The 24,450-nt window shown below is 47.9% G+C and overlaps 1 protein-coding gene across 3 annotated transcripts in view; it reads left to right on the forward strand.

Moving 5' to 3' along the window:
• The window catches only part of ABTB3 (ankyrin repeat and BTB domain containing 3), a gene marked incomplete at both ends in the record, with an annotated part of 259,402 nt that overhangs the window by 184,122 nt on the left and 50,830 nt on the right, over positions 1–24,450 (forward strand). For 2 of the 3 annotated variants that reach the window (XM_080935712.1, XM_080935713.1), the window contains one exon: positions 15,018–15,170. In XM_080935712.1, coding sequence (XP_080791838.1) covers positions 15,018–15,170 — 153 coding nt within the window. Of the gene's footprint in view, positions 1–14,772; positions 14,871–15,017; positions 15,171–24,450 lie in introns of those variants that run through there. The other variant, XM_080935714.1, reaches the window with a different exon arrangement.

Raw genomic sequence — 24,450 nt, forward strand, 5'->3', positions numbered from 1 at the left:
GTATAGTACCTGATTTGGGTTTCGGTGTGGCTTTAGATGTTATAGTCCAACCATCTATTGTATGCCCAAGTCTCCTTCCCAAAGGATTGTCTACTTCTAGATCCCAAGTCCCCAGATTTAGGAGCTGAGACTCCTTTTGCTCTGAGGTGCATAGAACAGAATCTTCTCCGTGGAGCACATTCATTCCTTGTGGCTCAGTTAGGGTAGTTAGAATCGCTCTGCATGGCCCAAAGCAACCATACCTCACTGAACACCTTCGCTGTGCCAGGCCAGACTCAGAACACCCAATTGCTCATCTCATGAATTTGCAAGAACTCAGAGGTTCTTGTCCATGTGACCTGACACTTGGCCCAGTTAACCCTTGCAGCACCAGAATGAAATTCCAGAGCTATCTGGCTCCGCAGACTGCACACTGGAGAACCGATAACAATTCTTTCACCGAGCATTTGTTAAAACACCCATGTCTTTAAAAATCCCTTCCCTGAGCATTTAAGAAGGGAGTGAAAAGAAATGGGGCCAATGATTAATAAACATGGTGATCTCACCCTAGAGAAGCCCTTTCTAGAGGTCCGGAGAGTGGGGTCTTCATCCAGGCCTGTAATGCTGTGTCAGGCGTTGATTTAAGCCTCACCATTCCAAAGAGACATTGCTTTCTGTTTGTCTCAGCCAGCTCCTGTGTGTAGAGGAGAAGCAATAGAGTAGTAGGAACTACCCCACCTGCCCAGGAGAAGTAGGTCAGTAAGCCAGGATACAGGAGGAGAATGGGGTGTGCCTAGACAGGTGGGGACATGCAGGCAGATTATAGGGTCAGAGTTAAACAACAAGCAGGGGACGCACAGTGGGACAAAGGGGCTGGAGGGAAAAGCTTGCTAACCCAAGGAGCACGGAGTGTATGCGTAGCGGTTCCCTTTAGGCAGGCTGGGATATCGATGCTGTTCTGTTCAAAGGACATAATGGCAGAACTCTGGTCCTGTGAGTGGTGTCTCTGCCGTTTTTATTCCTTTTTTCTGATTCTAATATGTGGGAGAGTTTGTGGCAGCTTGTGCTTTTATTAATCATGCATGATAATGGACCCTTTCTATACACGTATAGGATGCGTTTTGATCATGCCCATTACCACCCCGTTGTTTGACTTTTGTCTCCTTGCTAACCCTTGCTGATCCTCTTCCTCTTCCCCTAGTGCTGCTCTGTGAGTCTGGGCCATGTGGATTATGTATCCGTGCCTAGGGTAGATGTAGATGGACAAATGTTACTCTTGCAGACAGTCACACACTGCTCTCTCTCTCCTTTATTTTACCTCTCTGCACCTCTTCCTTCACATGAGAACGGTCCTACCCAGAGCCAGCTCCAGCACCTCACAGGGTTCTACCTGCTTTCCCATCTGCACCCCTCCACCCTAGAGGTGCTCAGTCCTGTCTTACTGGACCCCCTTCCTGGCTTGTAGCACCCCCTGGTGGATAACCACTCTGTTCCCCAGGACTGGCACCAGAATGCACCCCTGCCTGGAAGAGGAGCAGGATTCTCCTGGGATGGGGTTGGATCACACACACACAAACACACACACACACACACATGCTCACACACACACACACGCTCACACACACACTCACACGGACACACACATACACACACACACACACACACACACACACACACACACACGGACACACACCCATCCTCTTTCCATCTCTCCAGTTCCCCAGAGAAGCATCCCACTGATGCAGACCATGTCCCTGGAGTCCCAGACAACCACAGAGGCCTTTGCTGCCCAGAACTACTGACCACTGACGAAGCACCGCCCCAGACTGAAGCTGTGCTTCACCTTTCCAAGTTCTGTCCCCCTCATCCCATCCCAGCCATACATGTCATCCAAGCGGGCTACATGTCATCTAAGAAGCAAACCATGAGGACAAACTTCTCAGAGATCCATCAATCTGCTCATTGGCCAAACGGCTGTTTCCTGCGAGCACAACACTGCTTCCTCCCTCCCACTTCAGGGTTTCTGAAGCCTCCTGGATACTTCTTCTCCCTCCTTCCTCTGCACTCTTTGTTTACTGTCTCCTCTTAATGGGAAGTTTTCTCTCACCGCCACTGGCGCCTCTTCTGTGAGGTCCCTCATTCTACACTGCAATGTCTCCGTCTTTATCAGAAACCCGGTTAGCGGTGCAGCTCCAGTTCATCTGAACCCGATGATGTCTGTTTAGCCATCCATCCTTTGTGGCTAAGTTGGTTCTGGAGCTAGACTCACAGTGTGAGCTAGTTATAAAAGGAAACATGAAACAGACAGTAATTTAAACACACGTTGGGCTGGGGAGGCGGCTGTCAGCAAATGCTCTCCAAGCAAACATGAGAACCTAAGGTGGAGTCCCCAGAACCCACTTAAAGGAGTTGGGTTTGCCGGCGCAAACATAGTTCCAGCACCAGGAAGATAGAAATAGCAGGATCCCTGGGGCGCACCAGCCAGGCAGCCTAGTGAGAGAGTAAAAGGCCAACGAAAGACCCTGTTTCAAAAAAAAAGGTAGATAACATCTGTGAAACAGCACCCAAGGTGATCTATTACACACACACACACACACACACACACACACACACACACACACACACACACACACGCATGCACAGGCACACGGGTGAGGGACACAGAGAAAAAGACATGAGACAGAGACAGAAAGGGGGCGTCACTTAGAACACAGAAGGCTATGGAACAACCAGAAAAATCTCCTCTAGTGTTTTAGCTTTGAGGTTTCTGGTTGCCAAGGTGAAAAAGGAGGAGGAGAGAATATACCTTATACTCTCACGGTCTCACTTAAATGCACAGGCATACACACAGTGAAAAATGTACTTGTGTTTGTACAAAGTAAACTCTCCACATCGGGTATCAGAACTTGGCCATTCCAGCCCAGGGGTTGTAATGTCAGACCTTTCTGGTGACCTGAATGCCATAATCCAGCCGAGGAGTGAGTCTAGAGAAATCAGCACGCGGTGTTCAGAGCTGCCAGGGTTTCTCTAAGTCATGGTCACAACTGCAAAGTAATGACAGCATTTATTATACAAAAAAAAAAAGAGGTTCTGTGTAACATACAGAGATGTAGGGTTCATGACCCTTTCCTGGTGAAGTGAGACTGGTATCCCCGAGGAGCAACCAGAGCTCCAACACTCAGAGTCCTGGTCAGGGTCTCACTGGTCTCTGGAGAAGCACTAGAGGGATGGCTCCCTGTAGGCTACGATTCCTAGTCTTCTTGCAATCAAACTCCAGCTCTGCTAACAGCTGCGCCAGCCTGCGCCCGTCACAGACTCACTAACCTCACAGCAGCACCATCACTTGCAATCCAGGGAGCACAATCATCGTTCCCCTCTGCTTAGTTCTGAGATTAAGTGAAACTGTGTGCGGGGAGCCAGGCTGCACACGTATGGTAGCTCACAAGCATTTGTAAGTCCAGTTCCAGGGGATCCAGGGGCCTCTTCTGGGTTTGTGGGTACCAGGCATGCATGTGGTAGCAGGCAAACACTGGAACATATTTTCTTAAGTGCTAACTACTCCTGATTATGATAGCGAGGCTGATAGTGGTGGTGGTAAGGATGGTGGGCAGTGATGGTGGTAATCGTGGTCATGAAGATGATGGTGATGGTGATGATAAAGATGATGGTGGAGGTAGTGGGTGTGGTCATGAAGATGATGGTAATAAAGATGGTGGTGGCAGTGGCGGTCATCGCACGATGATGTTGATGATGGTAACAGTGATGTGGTTGGTATTAATCGTAATATCCATTTATGGTCATGAAAAGACGAAGTCGAAGTATGGAAGCAGAACGTTAGCTGTGGCCCTCCACTCATTACCTCAATCTGTCTGAAGTCAACCAGACCCAAACACACATCCTGAGCTTACATTGTTCACAGGGCAGCCACCACCTCTACGTGGCTACGTAAATCAATTAAAATGTTGGTGCTTGGCAGTCACTCGTGGCCGGAGGCTGCCATGTTGGACAGCCTAGATGTGAGCAACAAGAGCACAGAAAGTTTCATTGAACAGATTTCTGCTGGAAGCTGCCCCTCATGGGGCTTCTTCCTGAGTTCTTCATCTCAGTAATTTTGGTTTTCTTTCTCTTAAAATAGTGTACCGCTGTTTTAAGCTGTAATCTTTAAACTCTACCCACGAAGTCACTGAGGCCAAAGGGAGGTGAACATGGCCCTGCAACATCATAGCAAGCTAATAACAGAGCCTGGTGGAAGCTATGCGTCTGACCCATGCATCAGTTTTCCGGGGATAGTTCCGGGAACTGTGGAATCTACTCCCCAGGCCTGTTTGACAACAGGGTTCTTCAGTCTGCGCTGGGATATCCATGTAAACTATTCTAACTGCCAAGGGCAGGGTGATTGACAGTTCACGGGATTATTGCAAGGACACTAAAACAATACTTTTGAGAAGCCAAGACCCAGTAGTCAGGATATCAGGGAACTGGACCCACATCTCCCGTAAGAGCAACAAACACTCTTAGCCATGGACCCATCCTCTGCCCCGCGGGAGCGTCTGTGGCTCCAGAACTGGTGCCGCCTGGCTCCCCGCACACGGTTTCACTTAATCTCAGAACTAAGCCGGGGGTAATGATATCAGGATAGCAGGGTGACATTCTAAGCTACCTTTGACTTCCCTAGCGTGTGTGTGTGTGTGTGTGTGTGTGTGTGTGTGTGCGCGTGCGTGTGTGTGTGTGTGTGTGTGTGTGTGTGTGTGTGTGTGTGTGTGGGCATACATTTGTATGTGGGTGCATGTGGGGACATGTGTAGACACCAAACGTTGATGTCAAATGTCTTCCAGTCACTCTCCACCTTATTTTCTGAGACAGGGTCACTCAGGGTTACTCACTGTCTCAGACGGATCAGCTAGATTACCGAGTCGGAAGGCCCCAGGATCTGCCTGTATCCTCCTCCACAGCCTAGGGCTGAAGGTATAGAACAGCACACCTGGCTTCCCCCTTGGGTTCTAGGGGCTGAGCTCCAGCCCCCACAGAAACAGCTGCCTACTGAGCCATCTTCCCAGCTCTCAGTCCCTTTGCTTCTCATTCCCCTTTGGTTTGGTTTATAGAGAAATGAGGGCTTCCATGGTGGGTAATTTTTTTTTTAAAGATTTATTTATTTAATGTGTGTGAGCGCACTGTAGCTGTCTTCAGGCACACCTGAAGAACACATTGGATCCCATTACGGATGGTTGTGAGCCACCATGTGGTTGCTGGGAATAAAACTCAGGAACCCTGGAAGAGCAGTCAGTGCTCTTAACTGCTGAGTCATCTCTCCAGCCCTTCTGTGGTGTTTTAAAGTCTTATTTTCAAATTTTAGAGTTACTCATAGCCTTATACTTTCTTGATGAACAGAAAGAGTCTAAAATCATGATGACCTAATGGGAACAATGGAAGGTTAGGTCCACTGGCATAAGAACTGATCTAAGGGTCACTGAGAAATATTCAGGACATGGTGGGTCACATAATAGCTCAACACTTAGGGACAGAAGCGGGAGAGGAGAGGGTTCTAGAACAACCTGAGATCCAGCTTCATCTACCCATCCCTCACTCCACCCCCATGATTTAAAAAAAAAATTATATATATTTAGATACAGGTGACAGAAAACATAAGTACGGTCTTTAAACACAGTTATTTGCCATATGAATATAGTCTTGAAATAAGACTCTAGGACAGGTGTGAGCATTTAAACCACTCTCAGAAATACACATCCTTCTCTCTTGTTGCTCTGTCTCCAACAGAGACACTTCTCTCTCAGGGTCCAGTGTGGCTGCCTCTGTGCCAGCTTTCATATCCACGTTCTTGCCTGCAGAGTGGGAGATGATGAGGAATGGTCTCCTCTAGGGCCTTCCTAGGAAGGTACTACATACCTCTTCCTCTTCCTTCTCTTCTTCTTCCTCCTCCTCTTGTTCCTCCTCACTTTTTCCCTTTTTCCTCCTTCTCTTTTTCCTCCTTCTCTTCCTCTTCCTCCTTTTTCTTCTCCCTTCCTCCTCCTCCCACTACTACTACACTACTTAACTATTCTAACAACACCAGGCTCCTAGCTTCAGGAAAACGGACTATGTAATATTATGTTAGGTAGTGAGGAGCTAGCTTGGCACGCACATAGCAATGACACTAATGGGTGTCATTTCCAAGAAATAAAAGAACACACATGGAGGGACACCCAGGAATCTGCTATAGTATGAACATATTCTTCACACAGTTTCTAAACAAAGGGCTGAGGTTAGCCCTGTTTCCATCCTCGGGGCCATCTTCTCTGGTCGTTCAGGGTATTTCTTCTTTAGTCTTTCTGAATCTTCAACTACAATTCTAACAAAGGAAGAACTGAAGTCTTGGTATCTTTTCCTTCTATTCTCTAAGTTCCCAAGCCCTGCTTATGGGCCCTTTCCTCCCTCTCTTTAGCATCACCCCTCCCCCAGCCCATCTCCCTCCATTGTTCCTCTTTCTGAGTCTTAGGTCTAATTATACCAACATGAGTTCCTCTTCACCACCACAGTGCTCAGTGCACAATGCCTCCGGGCCTTTGCACATTTCTAGAAATGGGTTTAACACATAGCAGATAGCTCACCCTCAGTCCAGATGCCTGCATCTATAGCCCAGCGCTGCTCCTGAGGACTGTGTGCTTTTGCACAAGCTACAAAGCCTCTCTGTCCTTCCTCGTTGTCTGAAGAACGAAGGCAACAACAGCATGTGCAGTAGAGCCCTGGTCACTTTGCGGTTTTCCCTGGCGGGTGACAAGCCCTAATTAACAGCTAACATTGCTAAACATTGACTGTGTGCTAAGCAACCTGGCGAAATTTTTTCAGTTTGTCTTTACAACAAACCCAATAGCGTGGCCAAACACTCTTTCCCCCTTTTATATATGAGGGAAAAGTTACAAATACAGAGTTACAAAGAAGCCATGTGCCCAAGGTTGCAGAGCAGTTGTAAAGCAGCCTTTTCTAACAGCATATGAACACCAGGGTTAGTAACATTGTGGAATCCCTTAGTAGCCATGTGCTGCCTCAAGCAAACTTTCTTTTGATAACCCTTTGGGAAGCAGAGGCAGTCAGGCACACGACTCCAGGGAGCCTGTCTGCCCATAACTTCAGGCCTTGCCCAACATTACTTCCACCCATCATACATTTGTTTATGGTCCTCAAGTGGTGCATCTGCACATGCACGTGGCTATGAAGTAGTTCTCTACACGTACTTTCACCCCACACATCCTCCAGACCTCAGACACGCGAGTGTGCTAATGACAGATTGGGGTCAGTGATTTAAAAAGACAAGCGCATCTACAACAACTAAATCTCATTTGCATGCGTGCGCTACTCGGAATCTCCCCAAGAAGAGGCAATAACACGAGGAGAGGATAAAGGGATAGATGGGTGGGACTACCAACAGCTCAGTAGGTTAGAAATTGGACAGATGGAAGGGTGGATGGGTGGATGGACTGAGTGACAAATGAATAGGTAGATATATAAAGAGAGGTAGTGATAGGTGAGTGCATATTGGCAAACAAAGACAGCTGTCTGAATAGACAGATCAGTAGGTATAATGATACATGGATGAGCGGAGTAATAGATTCATTGGCAAATCAATAGAGAGATAGCACATCAATCTATCAACCATACACATATCCTTTTGGTTCTGTTTGTCTGGAAACTGTGGCTGACATGCCGTTCATGTGCACACACACACACACACACACACACACTCACACAGAAATGTACATATGCATGCACACACGCACACATATACATATTTACAGAGAAGAGTCTCTTTGCCTCAGGTCACTGAGGTCCTTCCATGTTATGAACGGCAATTGACTCACTCAGAGTAAATGGATTTAAATGTTAATTTCAGCAGCAGCAACAACAACAAAAAGCTTTAGAGATCTCTTCAAACTAATGTTTGGCCAAATACTGAGGTACCAGTACCTAGGCAAGTTGGCACATGAAACTCACCATGACAAGTGTGTCGTTGAGAATTTTTGTTCCCAAACCAATGCTTCCAACTGCCTTGGGCTCAACAGGTCCTTCAGACAACAGGAAGGATGCTTGGTTCATTATAAGTACCTCAAGCCTGATAGATTTCAGAGGATTGTAGAAGGATGAATGAAAATCCTCACAAGACACACACACATACACACATACACACGCACAAACACACAGATATATACACATACACACACACACATACACACACAAACACACACACACATACACACATACCCTTTCTTTGATACAAAAGCAAAAAATGCCAGGTATGTGCTTTCTTTACCCAGCTCCCTTGAAGCTTGGAGGATTGGGAACTTAAGCTCAACCAATCTGATGTATCAGCCAAACTCCTTCTATTTCAGCTCTTTCCTAGACCTCAGATCCCTTTAAAGCTCTTATGCTTGGTGCTGTCTTCCTGCATGATAACAGAACTTACCTTCCCTGACTTCAGTCTTGAATCATACTGTTCCCTACTTGTTCAAAATGTGTTCTATGGACCAGCATACCATCTTCCTGGGAGCCCATTAGAAATGTAGAATCTCAAACCCTGACCTAGACTCACAGAGATGGAATCTGCATTTCAGCAAATTCCTAGCTGGGTTCACATTTGTGTTCAAGAGGCATAGGCCTGAGGCACTCCTTTCGACTCCTCCCTCTCCTACAGGAACCACCCTATTGGCAGTTAGCCACACCTTGCACGGTAGGACTGTCACCATAGTAACCAGCAGGGCTACCTCTTGTTTCTGCAATCTTCTTGGCCTTGGTGCCCAGATATACAGCAAGATTGTGGGGCCATTGCTATAGAAACCAATTTATGGCCCATGAGCAGCTTTTTCTTCATCTCCTGTATTGCTGGAATTGTGAGCTTCCTAAACCATAGTCAAACACTGAAACTCCTCTCTAGCCTGAGAAAGTCTCAGCAAATAGCAAGGACAAAAAGTCAGGGCCACGGGGCTTAAAAAAAGGAATGCTGTAGAAACCACAGAGGTTTGCTTAAATCTAAAGAAAAGGCAGGGACAGCTCCACGTAGCAAAGCATTTTCCTCCAGCAAAGAGACAGATGAAGGATGCTGGAGATGCTGGAGATGCTGCTGTTGCTGTTGCTGCTGCTGCTGCTAACAGTAGCCACAGTTACTGAGTTCTTGAGTTCACATGCTAGGATACACGCATAATCTCATCTGATCCTGACAGTAACACCTTGGGTTTGCTTCCTGAGGCTGCTATAAAAACATTGCTGCAGATATGGAGGCTACAAACAACACAGAAACTCCAGAGAGGTGAATAAACAGGCAAAGCACCTGCCATGCAACCCCGAGGACCAGAGACCAGATCCCCAGAATACCCATTTAGGGAACTGGTGTAAGAAACCAGGTGTGGAGGTGTATACCTTTAAGTCCAGCACTCGAGGCCAAGGCGGGTGGGATCTTTGTGAGTTTGAAGCCAGCCTGCCCTGCTACATAGTAGATCCCAGGCAAACCTGGGCTACAAATTAAGACACTGTTTCAAAAAGGAAGGAAGGAAGGAAGAAAGGAAGGAAGGAAGGAAGGAAGGAAGGAAGATTGAGGAGGCTTGATGGTTCATCTGTAACTCGTGTTCAGAAAGCAAACAGGAAATGTTTAAAGCAGGCTAGAGAGCCCCAGATTCAGTGAGATATCCTGCCTCGGTATATATGGTGGAGAGCAATCAAAGATGCTTGAAGTCAACCTCAGGAGTGTACATTCATATGCATCTGCACTCTTATACATGTGCACACATCACCCCTACACACACACACACACACACACACACACACACACACACATGCAGAACAAAACCCACAGATTATTCTCTTACTACAGTAGAAACCTGATATCTAACATCAGAGCCTCTATGATAACACTAAGGTGTGTCCTTCGGGAAGCTCTGAAAAAGAGCCCCCGCTTCTAGCCTCTGGGGTCCCCTTGGCTCTCATCTCTTTCCTCATATGATGCCATTGTCTCTGCTTCATGTACTGATTTCGTCCTCTGGCTGCCCTGCCTCCTGCCTGAGCACAGCCTATAGGGTCCACCTCTTACCACTTGGGACCCACTTTTCCTCTCTGGATGCTTAATCCAGCTGCACGCACAGCACACATCTGTTTTATTGATATCAAGTCCAGTAATTAAAAAGCTGACATCTTCGGAGATTTTTCAGTCAACTTCTTGGGTGCTCCCTAATAGATCATCAGGCGTAGAAGTGTCATTTTCAGTTTGTCTACATATCAGGTCTTGAGTGTTATCACAAAGACAACTATCTGCAGGTGTGCCTTGGGCTCTGTGTTCCCCAAGTCCAGACCAGACTCTGAGAGAGAACTCCGTCTTCTAGTCTTCTAAGCATCCTGGCCCTGTAACTAACACCTTAGCGGGCTTCACCACATCTTCCCTAGCCCATTCAGACTCTTTCTCAGTTCCCAGGTTATGCACTCTTCCAATAGAATCAATGGATTTTAGAATCAGAAAGAGCTAAACGGACCAGATATCTGACTGTGATGGTTTGTACCTGCTTGGCCCAGGGCATGGCACCATTAGGTGGTGTGGCCTTGTTAGAGTAGGCGTCTAACTGTGGGCATGGGCTTTAAGACTCTCATCCTAGCTGCCTGGAAGCCAGTTTCCTCCTAGCAGCCTCCAGATAAAGATGTAGAGCTCTCAGTTCCTCCTGCACCATGCCTGCTTGGATGATGGTATGTTCCCTTTTTGACTATAATGGACTGAACCTCTGAACCTGTAGGCCAGCCCCAGTTAAATGTTGTCCTTGTAAGTGTTGCCTTGGTCACGGTGTCTGTTCATAGCAGTAACACCCTAACTATGATGCTGACTGTCAATAAAGTTTTATTGAAATAGCTAACTGCATTTATTTAGTTTTGTAGATGCTTTCTCAATCTGGGAGCAGAGATAATTAGCTGCAGCAGATCCCATAAGGCCCATGAAATCTAACATCTCTTCTGCCTGGCCATTTACAGAGATGCCTGACAGCCCACAAATTAAGCTGCCTCCTCTGAATCCACCCCAGCTACTGGCCAGAGCCACACAGACCCAGAACTGTAATTTGATGCTGCAGAATCACCAAGCACAGTTCCTTTCAGTCCCTGGTCCTCACCTTGTCACTGGATCCTCTTCATGGCTTTGGGGAGGGGCTACATCTGCTGATATCCTTTATTGGCTCCTTGGCTCTAATGGCCTTCCTGGGCTGACTTGCTGGCTGGATCCTATGGAGGCCCATTTAGGCTTTCTCTTCCTTTCCAAGGGCTCTTGTTACACCCCATTTGCTTTGCCTGGAGCTACAATGGAATGCAAGCACTGTGTGAGAGGTAAGCCTCCCTCTCCTGCTCACTCAGGTTGTTTGGTTCACTACCAGGAGAGCTGGCTTAGAATGCAGACGTCCAGAACCTCCTCCAGCCCTGCTGACACAAGGCGTGGGAGCCTTTGAAGATGTCACTAATTCCTCCATGGGCTCTTCTAGCTTTTAGCTGACGGCTTCTGAATAAAGCAAGGGGCCAGTGAATCATGGTCCTCTTTAAAAATGTGTAAGAAGAGAGCTGGACCGATAGTTGGAATAAAGCATTTGCTTTACAATATGGACACCTGAGTTCAGTGCCCCAGGATTCAGCTTTAAGGGGAGAGAAAAGATTCAGATTAACACTGCACACTTGTAACCCCAGCCTTCCTGGATCAGAGAACTCCACAGCCCACTAAGAGACCCTGCCTCTGAAAACAACGTGAGTGGCCTGTAGGGAAAAATACCAGTCGTTTTCTTAGGTTCCCACATGAACAGGGAGATAGACACCACTCACATACATGTACAGATGCCCTATTTTTCCTGAAAATTCTCTACCTCATTTGACTCAAGGCCCTAACTTTTTTTCAACCACTAACTCTCCCAAAGAGAGCATCACAAATAACGTTATTTTGTCCCCTTTGACCAGACAAGATAAGATTATTTGATGAGTTGCTGGCAATGAATTCATGAGCTTATAAGCTGCCAGAGTCAGGTGATAGACAGACAGTGGCATTGAGAACAGGAACACAAGAAATTCCAGAAAAAGAAGAACTTCTGTGGCTTGAGGTTTGTTTTTTGTTGTTGTTGTTTCTTTTGGGTGTTTTTTTTTTTTTGGATTTTGTTTTTGTTTTTACAATTTTGGGGATGGCCAGCTGTCTTGTTAAATAAATAACTTAGAAAATGGCAGGGCCGCTCTTTGGTATTCAGCAGACACACTGGATAGCCCAGCCTCTAGCATAAAAGACAGCTGCACCAGAGACTCAGCCCACCAGGGACCAGGCTTGGAGACCACTGAGCACGGACGGGGAGGAGATTTTCCTCTGAGAAACAACCTGGGGGAATTCTCCGGGTGCTTGGGATTGGTTTCCAGCAGTGACTGAGACTCGGGGACTGAAATAAACCCTGCTTCCCCTGGAGACAGTGGAATCCAATTCAATTTCAAGTTGGTGTGTTTATTGAGTGCCTGATTCAGTTTAGGTGATGGAGGGATGGAAGAATGAGAGAGACAGTCTAAATAGCAGGCTGAGGCAGACTGAAATTCCCCGAGAGTCTGACCTCTAGGTCCCAGCCCCAGAAACTTGATTTTCTTAGTACCAGACAGTAAGAAATTGGTAAGTCTTAGTCTGTCTCACGAACAGATATTAAGGGCTTCCAAGCTGCTAGACACTGCCCTGCAGGCAGAGATTGAAGGTGTGAACTGGACAGCCCCAGGTCTCTGCCCTGATGGAGTTGATGTGCTAATGAAGCATCTGCAGAATGAGTAACAGTTCTTCAAAGTGGGAGTCACTTGAGCATGGTCCTGTTTGGGGACCATAGATTATGGCAAAGGTTATGTGGGGTGTAGGCTTTGGAAGAGATGGAGACCCTACACACAGGGGAGTGAGCTGCAGGACAGAAAAGAAACATAACAGGCCTTCAAAGATCTGAGATCAGGTCTGCTCTCTTCAAGTGCATTGTGGGTAAGGAACAGAGTGCATGCTGGGAAAGCGGGATGAGAGAATGGTGAGATTACAGGGGCACATAAACTGTGCAATCAAATAACTTGGGCCTGACTAAGAACCTTCTGATCCAGGGCTAGGAAGGCTCCCTAACAACAGGAATCATGGTTTTTCTGATGCTGAAGCCAGTAGACTCACGACTAGCTGCCAAGTGGCCCTACATACTTAGATGATCTCATGGACAAAGTTAACTGAGACGGGTGTCAAAGACAGGGTTATTGCAGATTTTGATGTCAGATAAGTAGCTTGACTCTAGGAAAACTGGAACCTGGTACCAAATCCTTGTGAGAAGCTTGTGGCATCTGTATTGTGAGAGGGAACAGATGCCTTATAAACATGTTTTGCACACCCATGGCTGCAGGAACCTGCTTCCTTAAATCTTGCCCCCCAGGTACCCTTGCCTCAGTGACATCCAGGCCCTGACATGTGGTAGAAATTCTTACAGGTCCACATGGCACCACCGTCAAAGCCTGGTCCACAAAAATTAGCAGCGGGGGGGGGGGGGGGGTGGGGTGGGGTGGGGGTGGGGGTGCTTGTTCAAATTGTGTCCATGTAGATTTTTAGTTGTGATTTATTTATTATTTATTATTGAAAGAGCACAGTGCCATTGTGGGCATCATGTAGAAGCCAGAGAACAGCTTTCAGGAGTCGGTCCTCTCCTTGTACCGTGTGGGTTATCAGGGCAGAACCCCGGGCATCAGACTTGCCAGCAAACAACCTTCTGAGTCATCTCTCACATCCCTTAGATTGTACATCCCTTAGATTGTGTCTTCAAGCTCCATGAACATCTCTGGAGACAGGCCAAGGGTCTGCCTCTTAAGCCACACCCGTCCTCAGGTGATGCCTTCTCTGAGACATCCTGAGGCCAGCAGCAGGGACTGATTTAAAATTCAGTTTTCCAGGTTCCTCTCCTAAGCCAGCAAATCGAACCTACTGCAGGTGTCCTTAAGCTCTATCCGTGATTTAACAAGCCATGCAGGGAGCTGGGGTGCACGTTAAAAACACACAGGGAAGGGCTGGAGAGATGGTTCGGTGGTTAAGGACACTGACGGCTCTTCCAGAGGTCCCGAGTTCAAATCCCAGCAACCACGTGGTGGCTCACGTCTATCTTCAATGGGATCTGATGCTCTCTTCTGGTGTGTCTGTGTCTGAAGACAGTGACAGGGTGCCTATATAGGTGTTCACATACATCAAACAAACAAATAAATAAATCTAAACGCACATGCTTGGAGGCTTTAAAAGTTATCAAGGCCCAGCCCCATACAGTACCAACTAAATCCTAGAGTGGGACTTGAGTATTTTCACATACTTCAGAATACAGGTATAAGCATAGACTATAGAATCTATAAGAATGGACCCTATAGAATCCCTTAAAGAAACAGAAAGCTGTGGATCAGGACGTCCCTACGTTCAGCCCTGTTGCTGTTCTGGGCTCCAGCAGTCTTGCTTGTGAAGGCTAAATGCGTTTGGCTCCCACCCTGCTTTGGCAGGTGCTCTGTGCCTTGTGGTCACTTGGTACTTGTGCAGAGCTGAGGCCAGAAAGATGTCACCAGCCTGGCAGGGTTGGGAAGGGAGATAGAGAATGTCCCTTGGATGGAGCTGGGAGTCTGGCATGATGCCAGGTGTTCCTTGGCTTTCTTTGGCTCCGGACCCTGTGCCGGTGCTAGAAGTGACTCATCTCCATATGCACATGATCTCTGAGAGGGACAGCACTCACAGCACACACTGCATCCTTTGGTGGCTTCAGTAGCCCCCTTTCACAGATGAAGAAACCGAGGCCAAGAGAATCTAGAGAGCCTGACCGGGGGTCACCAGTGGGGTCAGGATGTCTCCAAAGGTTCTCGCACTCAGGAGTTTCCAGGCAGGGTCTCCAGGGAAACCAGATGGGTGTGGAGGTGGAAGTAGGGATGGGGGTCAGATAGGGGTCCCCGCGCGAGAGTCCCGGTTGGGTCTGAGCAGCCCTGGTTCTCTGGCGGTCCTAATACATCCCCGCCTCTCTCCTGCGCAGGCCCTTCCTCGTGCTACCCCCTCTGATGGAGTGGATCCGAGTGGCTGTGGCGCACGCCGGCCACCGCCGCAGCTTTTCCATGGACAGCGACGATGTCCGCCAAGCGGCCCGGCTGCTGCTGCCGGGAGTGGACTGCGAGCCGCGCCAGCTCAAGTAGGTGGAAGGAAAAGGGGATGAGGGGGTGGGGGGAAGGGCGCGAAGACCCTAGGGGCGGGGACCGCGACAACTGGTAGGGGTGGGAGGTCTCAAGCTTTGCTTGTGGATCGCAGCCTCGGGGATGTGCGTACACTACACTCCCCCCGCCCCTCTCTGGCACCCGGAATGTTGCTGTGGCTGAGGCTAAGGCTCTGCTGCTTGAAATAGCAGACCGGGTGGAGGCTGGGGGGGGCTGAACGATAAGCGGAACGATAAGTATGAATCCCTGTGGATTACAGGATAAGAGGTGTCTAGCTTTTTCTGGCTACTCGCTGTTGGTGACCCTTCCGTTTGTGTCCTCATCCCTCCCTTCTCTCCTTTCCCTTCGATCCCCATCTCTGAAATATTAGCGTCCTTACTTTTCTGAGCAATCTTTGCAGAGTAAAATCTCTGTCTGGAGAGCGCCCCCTCTGTCTTCCCACCAGCTTGAGGATGCTATGGGCTTCCCTGAATGTTTCGGGCTTGTACCCAGGGCTCCCCTCTAGCAAGGTAGGATTTACTCATGCGCTGCCCAGGGCCCTCGTGCAATGTTTTTTTTATGTAAATACAAAACAAATACACCATCTTATTAAGATCAGTCTTACCTGGGCCCAAATGCAAATGACACAGAACCCAAATGACACGTGGCAACCCACTTTCCTGACTCCCTTAACCGGTCTCCAGGTGACCACATCACCTCAAATCTTCTCCCTTGGGAGTCCTCCACCCCAAACTTCAGAGATTCCTGACCTAAAAGGATTTGATGGGACCTGAGGGAGGGGGACCACAAGAATATTGAGGATCTGTCATGTAAACCTCAGTTCATGAAGACCCAGAACTGGACTCTCAGCCAAAGTACACACAAGAGACTGATCAGAATCAAAATTGCTAGTGTGTATTGAATGCCAACCATAAGCTGAGCCCTGATTTAAGTAATCCGGATTAGTGCCTATGTAGTTCTCCCCAAGCCTGTGGAGTGTGTGGCTATTAAACCCTCTTCATGGATAAAGAAACTGAGGTGGCATGTCTGAGGTAACTGAATGGTAAATCGCCAGGATGTGAATCCCAGTAGCCCAACGCCCGGTCTGAGTTCCAGCCACTGAGTGTTCCTGCCTTCGGGTTTCTGTCTAGGCAGAAGCCTGAATCATTGCCACCATGCAGTGGTATCGGTCCAGGGAGAGGCCAGGAAGCAGCCATTTGTAGAACATCCACCATCCGCCAGGTATAGCCAGCAAGACTCTCATCTGCAACCTGCTTCCTCATGCAGCAGCGTGAGCCTGTGAGACTGGAATAATCTCCCACTTCCGTTGACTAGAGAGCCACCATGGCTCATATGCAGGAAGAAGTGCCAGGGGAAATGCCTGGTTTCACCTTTGACACAGCCCAGCCTTTGCCTACTGGACTTTCGTGCCTCCTGTTTCCCAGGGCTGTTAGCTACCTGCAGCTCACTCCCACCTCTTCCGCCCACCATCCTCACCCTGTGATGCCCTATGGCCCAGGCTCTCCTGCTGGGTTATCGGTACAACAACACACTTCCTTGCTGCTTACTGAAAAAAGTGGTCTTTGTTTGGCGAGCTTTCAGGAGACCCCATAGCCTGAAGGTTAAAAACCTGAGTTTCAGAGTGCCACCGCCTGGGCCCAGATGCCTCTACTGTGGTTGGTGAGCTGTGGGACACGTTAACCTGTCCATGAGTAATGGGGACATTTGTAGCAGTGTCTACAAAGTGGCAGTCACACTAGCCGGTATCCCCAAGTCTCTGCTACCCCATAAACACTACTCTTGGATGGCCTTTAACGTATCCGTGTGTCTTTAAAAAGCAAAGAAAAAAAAAATCAAATCACCATGAGACTAATTTCCAATATCACAAAGATAGATGTTAAGTGACAAATCAGGGGCTGAATACCAAACAGAGGTGTCACCATGTGTAGTAAGAACTCTGTCCCGGGAGCTCTGCGCCTGAGGATTCAGCCAACTATGAATCACAGGTGTTCAGAGGGAAAGGAATTACACCCACGCCAAACACGAACCGACATCTTTTTCTTACCCTTACTTCCTGTACAACAGAAACATTTAAATTGAGTTTGCATTGTATTGGTATTTTAACTCATGTAAAGATGATTTAAAGACTATGTGGGGGTGACCAGACATGGCAGCCTATGCCTAATCCCAGCCCTTGGAAGACAGACAGGTGGACCTCTGTGAGTTCAAGGCCAGCTTGGTCTATATAATGAGACCCTATCTCAGAAGACCCAAGTTATATTCCCTAAACCCCTCCCAACTGCTCATGACTTCAGCTCCAGGAGGTCTGACACTTTTTTCTGGCCTCCAGAGGTACCTGAATTCATGTGCAAGTACACACACACACACACACACACACACACACTTCTTTAATAATTCAATAATTTGTGTGTTTGTGAGAGGTCCTAGAACACAGCACTCATAAATTCAAAGGACCAGCTATGTGATTTTTGTGCCCCCCAACCTAGAGCTCAACCAGCCTAGGAGAGGATGCTATGAACTTTTCTGGAGTTTTGTTACTTCTCAGGACTTCACTGCCTGGGTGTGAGCCTCCAGGGAGCCCTTTTTCCATGTGTCCTTCCCCCTGCAAGACAAGGTCTAAAGACCAAGTGTGTGATCCTGACGATCACACCATGAGTCCATCTTGGTAGCTCTTTGTCTTGTGGCCACATTAGGACCCATACAAACATGTACAGACACTTCTGTCACTGATCCCCAGGCAGCAGAGCATTATTGCTATTTATATTACATCTACATTCTATCTGGAATTATAAATAATCCACAAAGAACTTACAGTATATGAAAATGGTTTGCAGAATTCATACTAACGTTGCTCCGTGTTGTTGAAGAGATGTCTGCATCTGGGGGTTTTGCTGCGGTTGGGGACCCTGGACCTAATCGCCTATGAGGACTCTGAGATGAATGCACAGGAGTCCCTTGGCTTACCCAAAAATTAAGTGTAAACTGTGCTGAGGATGTGGCTCATCCGTGAGCACTTGTCTAAACAAGCAGGGCCCCAGAGTTGATCTTTAGAACGTGTAGATAGACAGACAGACAGAATGTAAAACATAAAAAAAAAAAAAAAAAAAAATACCAGAAACTTACAAAAAAGAAAAACTAGAAGAAAATAGTATGTGGAAAAAAGTTCCTACTTTTCTGTCTCATCACATCTCATTTATTACGGCGTGAGGCAGGAATTACCAAGTCCCTTTCTCAGGGAGCAGTTTGTTTTTGGTTTTCATTCTGGCATCTAGCAAAGGCATCAGAGACTTAATTCTGCATCTTATGATCACTGCCCTTGTGGTTTGTACATAGCCATCCTCAACAATCAAGAAAAGCATGCTCTTTACCCCATTTTACAGAAAAGAAGACTGAGGCTCTTGGGGCTTCTAAAGGCACCTAAAGTCACAGGGCTGTTGTGAATGGGAGGGTTCGTGGAACCCGTTTATTCTTTCCTAATGAAGTATCAGGGAGCTGGGCTTTCTGTTTCTTCTAGTTCTTTGGGATGTGAAAGAGCTATCTGCCCTGCCTGCCATTCGCCTGAGAATTTGTCAGAGGGACTCCAGGCTCCTGGTTCTGAGTCAGAGCTGGACTCCCTTGTCTTGAATGAAAGCAGCCCCAAAGGGGTGAGGGCCGTGGGGACTTAACACATGCAGGAGCAAGGCACTGGTGCTAAAGTAGACACGGCAGTGACTTAGCACAGTAACTACCTACCAGCCAGCCACTTCTGGGAGGGAGGTGGCTCAGAAACCAATCAGGAAAGATCAGCCTGGTCCGGGATTCCCAGGTCTGGCCCTCATTTGACATTGATCTTCAGAGTGACCTTGGCCAAAGGCTGCCAGAGATGTTCTGCCTCACACCGTCACTGTGGAGCCTCAGATATTCTAAAGGGATACCACTCCATGTGGCGCTGAGCCCAAGGGGTAACCCACTTACTCTTCTTTAATGAAGTATCAGATCATTTAGACCACGGAGCCAGGGGTGAGGGAGTGGGGGAGGTAAGGAATGAACAGTTAATGCATCTTGGCAGGGTTTGTATGCCTTGTTGATGGCTCTTTCAGAAACACAAAGATAAATGCTGTTGTTTTCCTCCTGTGGAGATGAGGTTGGTTTCCAGCTTGGGAGTGAGGGCTGAATTCAAAAACAAAGACAGCCAGGTGTACTCAGGTCTTCTGTTAGCTGCTAAAGCAACACCTAGCACAAACCTGGGACCCAGGAGCACTGTGAGCTCCTCTTGGGAACAGTTCATCTGTCTGGCAGTGGAAAAGCTCCAGACTGAGGCAGCACTGAGTGTCCGGCTGGGACTGGAAACCTAATAACTTACACGCTCACCTGTGCTATTCTGCGGTGTTTCTAGAGCACCCAAGTGCCAAATCCCATAGAATGCCCTCATCTAGGTCTGATGCTTCAGTGGGGTGACCTAGGGAAACTTACTCACCCCGTCCTCCTGGGGGTGGGGGTGGAGGACAGGAATGACAACTGTTTTGTGGGCTGGCTAATGGTGGCAGGTGGCAGGACCGGGGCTGAGTTTACAGTTTACACCTGCATCTTTTAACCCTTCTTGGGCCTCCAGGGCACTTTTTAAGGCTGGCAGTGTTTTATGCTTTCCTTGATGTGGCCAAACTGGGTTCCAGACTGAAGGCTGTGTCACAAGAACACTGGTCCTGAAATGCAGCCTTCAGCGACGGCTGATATGCAGATTCCTGTAGGGTGTGTTGTGCCTGTAGAGCCCACACTGAAGAGCACTGGCTGAAAAGAGGATTTTCCAGGTGCACAGAATTTCAACCTTTGGTCTCAGAGCAATCGGATCGGAAGTGGTTATCTCTCAGTGTCTGGAGGGGGAGGGTTTTAGGACCCCCCCACAGACACCAAACTCAGCAAGACTCACATCCTCTATAAAATGGCATAGTATTTACAGCTACCTGATCGTAATCTTCATAGTTTAAATCATCTCTAGCTGATTTGCATCTCATTAGATATGCAAATATCTGCCATGCGGTTCTATGTAGAAAAATCTATACACTGTGTAGATTTTTAGTGAACATCTGACTCTTGGCTGGCCAGCTCCTCGGATCCATGAATACAGAAGGTCTGGCTATGGTGGAATCTTGGTGGAATCATATCCTATTCTGACCTTGGAGGGGTCAGGATCCTTGGAATTGTCCTACTAAAGGGAGGATGCAGCCACTAGGCACTAATTAACAACTGAGCAAGATGATGTCAGGCTGAGTCTACCAAGAGAGCAGAACTGGCCATGGGGCAGAGATAAGTTGAGGTGAGGGACATGGATCCAGGGTTCCCTCGGGGCCTAGAGACCCCAAGGAAGCTCCCATTTTAAAGAAACAGTGCTGGGGTACGGGGCTCATGAGAATGCTGAAGTAGCATGGAGCTAGAACTGCATACCCACAGACTATCTCTTCCTCACTCCTGCCCTTATGGACCCCTGAACCCCAACCGTGGACCGCCCACCATCTTCTCTTAGCTCACCAACAGAGTCTGAGCACCTGGGCCTTCACTGGCTCTGTGGGGACTGGAACACTCCCCAGTCTGACAGGATGTTCTCTCCCCTTGAGTGCCCTTGTCCGTCCCTGCCTGGAGAAAGCTTCTCCTGTCCCTACAGATCCATGGCCTCGAGCCAGGGGTTTGCAGCACTGGCAAGCCAGTCCCTTCTTCACCTCCAGTGGCAGGCATCAGATTGCACACTGATGGCTGTAGTGACCTAGTTGGAGCCATGGCCTCCCACATGCTGATGCCAGTGTTTCGGCAGCTCCGGGAACTCAGAATGCTGCCCTTTTCCCGGTCCTAAGGGAGTGCCTCTGGGCCTCAATGGGCCTTTACCATAGCCAGGGACAGACCATAGAGGCTGCTCTGAATACCAAACTTGCCACACAGCCTGGCACCCAGCAAACAGCTACTGAGCATCTACCCTGTGACTGCCCTACTATGTTCTCAGCTGGGCAAGACATAGAGACATTCAGAAATAATTTGTTCAGTAGGAATCCAGGCCAGGGAGCTCTGTGACCTCCCAGCAGGGACCATTTGATCTTTATCCCGAAGAATAAATAGGAACACACGGCGCACATGGAAAGGGGAAAGAGGAAAGAGAAGGTTTAGAGAATTCTGCCTGGAAGGGGGTTTTACTGTCCTTTCAAAGAACATGAACTCATCCTGTAGGTGGCATGATCTGTCACCAGTGATAACGCAGGGAAACATCCGATTTATAATTTAGACTGCAGGGAGGGTGAGCAGAGGCCGACAGGGGTAATTAACCCTGAAGTCAAGCGCTGCAGGTGACAAGCCAACAGCCAGGACTCAGACAGGAGCAGAGAGTGAAGGAGGCGTTGGGACGGAACGGGGAAACGGGCTACAAGGAAATCGGAAAGGACCAGACTCGTTACATGTGTGGGGTGAGAGAGTGAGAAGTCTGTAGGAGGGCAGGGGAATCTTCACGTGATGGGGACAGTTTCAGATGGTGATGGATGGTAGTTGTAGTGGTTTGAATAGACTTGGCTCCCAGAGATTCGTGTGTTTGAATGCTTGGCCTGTGAGGAGTGGCACGATTGGGAAGTGTGGCCTTATTGAAGTATGTGTGGCCTTGTTGGAAGAAGCATGTCACTGTGGTGGTGGGCTTTTCTCTCTCTCTTTCTCTCTTTCTCTCTCTAGCACACACACACATGCACTCAAGTTCCCCCACTGTGATAGTACAGTCTCCCCCTGGCTGCCCGCAGACCAAGATGTAGAACTCTCAGCTCCTCCAGCACGATGTCTACCTGAAAGCTGCCACGCTTCCCACCATGAGGTTAATGGACTGAACCTCTGAAACTGTAAGCCAGCCCCAATGAAGTGTTTGCCTTTATAAGAGTGGGTTGCCTTGGTCATGGTGTCTCTTCACAGCAAAGGAAATGCTAACGCAGCAGTGACAGATGCACAGCAGTTTGACTACAGCAAATGCCTCAGAATAAAATCTCAAAACGAGTGAAGGGTAGAGAGATTGCTCAATGGTTAGACGAAGAGCACACGTTGCTCTTCCAGAGGACCTGGTTCAGTTCCCAGCACCCACAATGGGCAGCTTATAACCCCTTGTAACTCCAACTGCAAGAGAATCCAAGCCCCCTTCTGGCCTCTATGGGCACCCTTACATTGCATACATTCACACAGACACGCACATAAATAAAATAATATATGTTTTATAATGGTCCCCAGCCTGGACAGGTAAATCAGCAGTTTAGAGCTCCTATTACTATTATAGAGGACCAGCCTTTAGCTTCCGGCAGTCAATGATGATTCACAATCATCTGTAACTCCCAAGGGTACGTGGCACATACACACACTACAGGCCAACAGTTATACATATGAAAAAAATAAATATTAAAATAATAGTTATGAGCCTTGGGATAGTTCCAAACTAGACAAGCCGTGCAGAACGGTATGGATGATGTCACCCTTGTATGTACAGAGCGGTATGGACGATGTCACCCTTGTATGAAATGGGCACACATCATACATGTATTTGCGACATGTGTCCAACTTCCTCTGGATGGAGCAAAAGAAACAGCCAACAGTGCCTTCCAGGAGAGGAATATACAGCTGTGTCTGTCTATTTTCTGGGGCCACAGTGACATCTTAACTCTGTCTGAGCCACTGGAAGGGACATTTATCACCTCACAGGTATGAAGGCTGCGGTCCTAGACCGAGGTGTCAGAGTGCACGTGCTGACAAAGTCTCCAAGAGAGGATTCTCCTAGTGCCACAGCCTCTGCTGGCTCCAGGAATCCCATGGTTTAGGACAGTGTTACTTCAGTCTCTGCTTCCGTTTTCCCCAGGCCACCTTCTCATTTCTATCCCTGTTCCCATCAGTAGCCATGTTAGATTTGGCCCCATCCCAGTGAACTCATATCTTCTTGGTGACGAAAGTCTTCATCTAACACTATGGGCGTATGGCTTGGCTGTTGGATTTCCTAACACATGAGATGTTGTCTATTCCTCTCACTACATTTTTGTGTTAAAACTGACTCGGGGGATTCCTCGTGTGTGTGTGTGTGTGTGTGTGTGTGTGTGTGTGTGTGTGTGTGTGTGTGTCTAACTGAGGTGGCTTACTTGAAGATGGCATGTGGCAGTATGAGAGAGGTGGTCCTGGGTTTGTTGTGAAAAGTGTTTTTATCCATCCAACTGAGAGGGTTCTTACAGGTCTGTCCATCAGAGTGAGTTTGTCAGGGACAGAGTCCTTACCCAGCCTCTCCTTAAAGAAAGCAGAGTAAAGTGAGTTAGAACTTGGATCTTGCTGTTGCATTGCCAGGGTTCAAAGCCTAGACAGGCTACTTTCTCTCTGTGTGTCCTTAGGCCAGTTGCTTACCAGCTCTGGACCTTAGTTTCTATGTCTATAAAGTATCTATCTTAGTATCAATAAGGATGTTGATAATAATTAACACAGTATTGTGGTGTCATACCATTGGGGAAATTATTGGTAGCCCAGAATGAGGTCTAGTGAATTTTAAACCCCTCCTACTACTAGTGAGCCTGTCCTCAGGATGTGGGAAGAAAACCATCCCGAGATGGCTAGGTTGAGAGCCACTGTGCCTACCCCTAGGACTACAAGGCTCCTCAGTGTGACTCGGGTTCTGTGTTTCCCATGAAGTATGAGTCTGTGAAAGCCATCGCTGGTTGGAGTCTGGCACCATGTCTACAGCAGCTGAGCATTCCTAGGTGGAGTCACTGAGAAGAGAGAGCAGCAGGGGACCAGATGTGTACATAGAAAACGTGGTTTCTGTTTGCCTGCATTTTGTTCCAACAGAGCAGGAGCTAGGGGAACAACTAAGAGGCAGGGGTTGTTCTGGAAGAAAGTGCTAGTTGCCCCCATGGACTGTCAGCTCAGATAATTGGTTTTCTTTTCTTTTTAGGGCTAAGACAAAAATAAGGTTTTTTTTGGTCATGGGTCTGCATGTAGTCAGCGTCCAGTGAATATCTGTGGAGTGGATGACGAATGCAAAGAGTTGTGGAGAAATATGTTGATAATACTATATGTAAACAGACTAGACTTTCCGAATAAATTCAAATGCAAAAGCATGCAACATTTTTATTCAGGTAAGAAGTCAGGTAAAGGGCCCGGATGTAGCAGAGTATATTTGCATGCACAGTGCTCAATCCCTGGCACTTTATAAACTGGGCATGACGGTACTCACCTATGACCCCCTGTACTCAGGAGGTGGAGACAGGAGAGTCGGGTGTTTGGATCATACTCTGC

Source organism: Micromys minutus (genome assembly GCF_963924665.1).
Source record: "Micromys minutus genome assembly, chromosome: 22".
NCBI classification, from domain to species: Eukaryota; Metazoa; Chordata; class Mammalia; order Rodentia; family Muridae; genus Micromys; species Micromys minutus.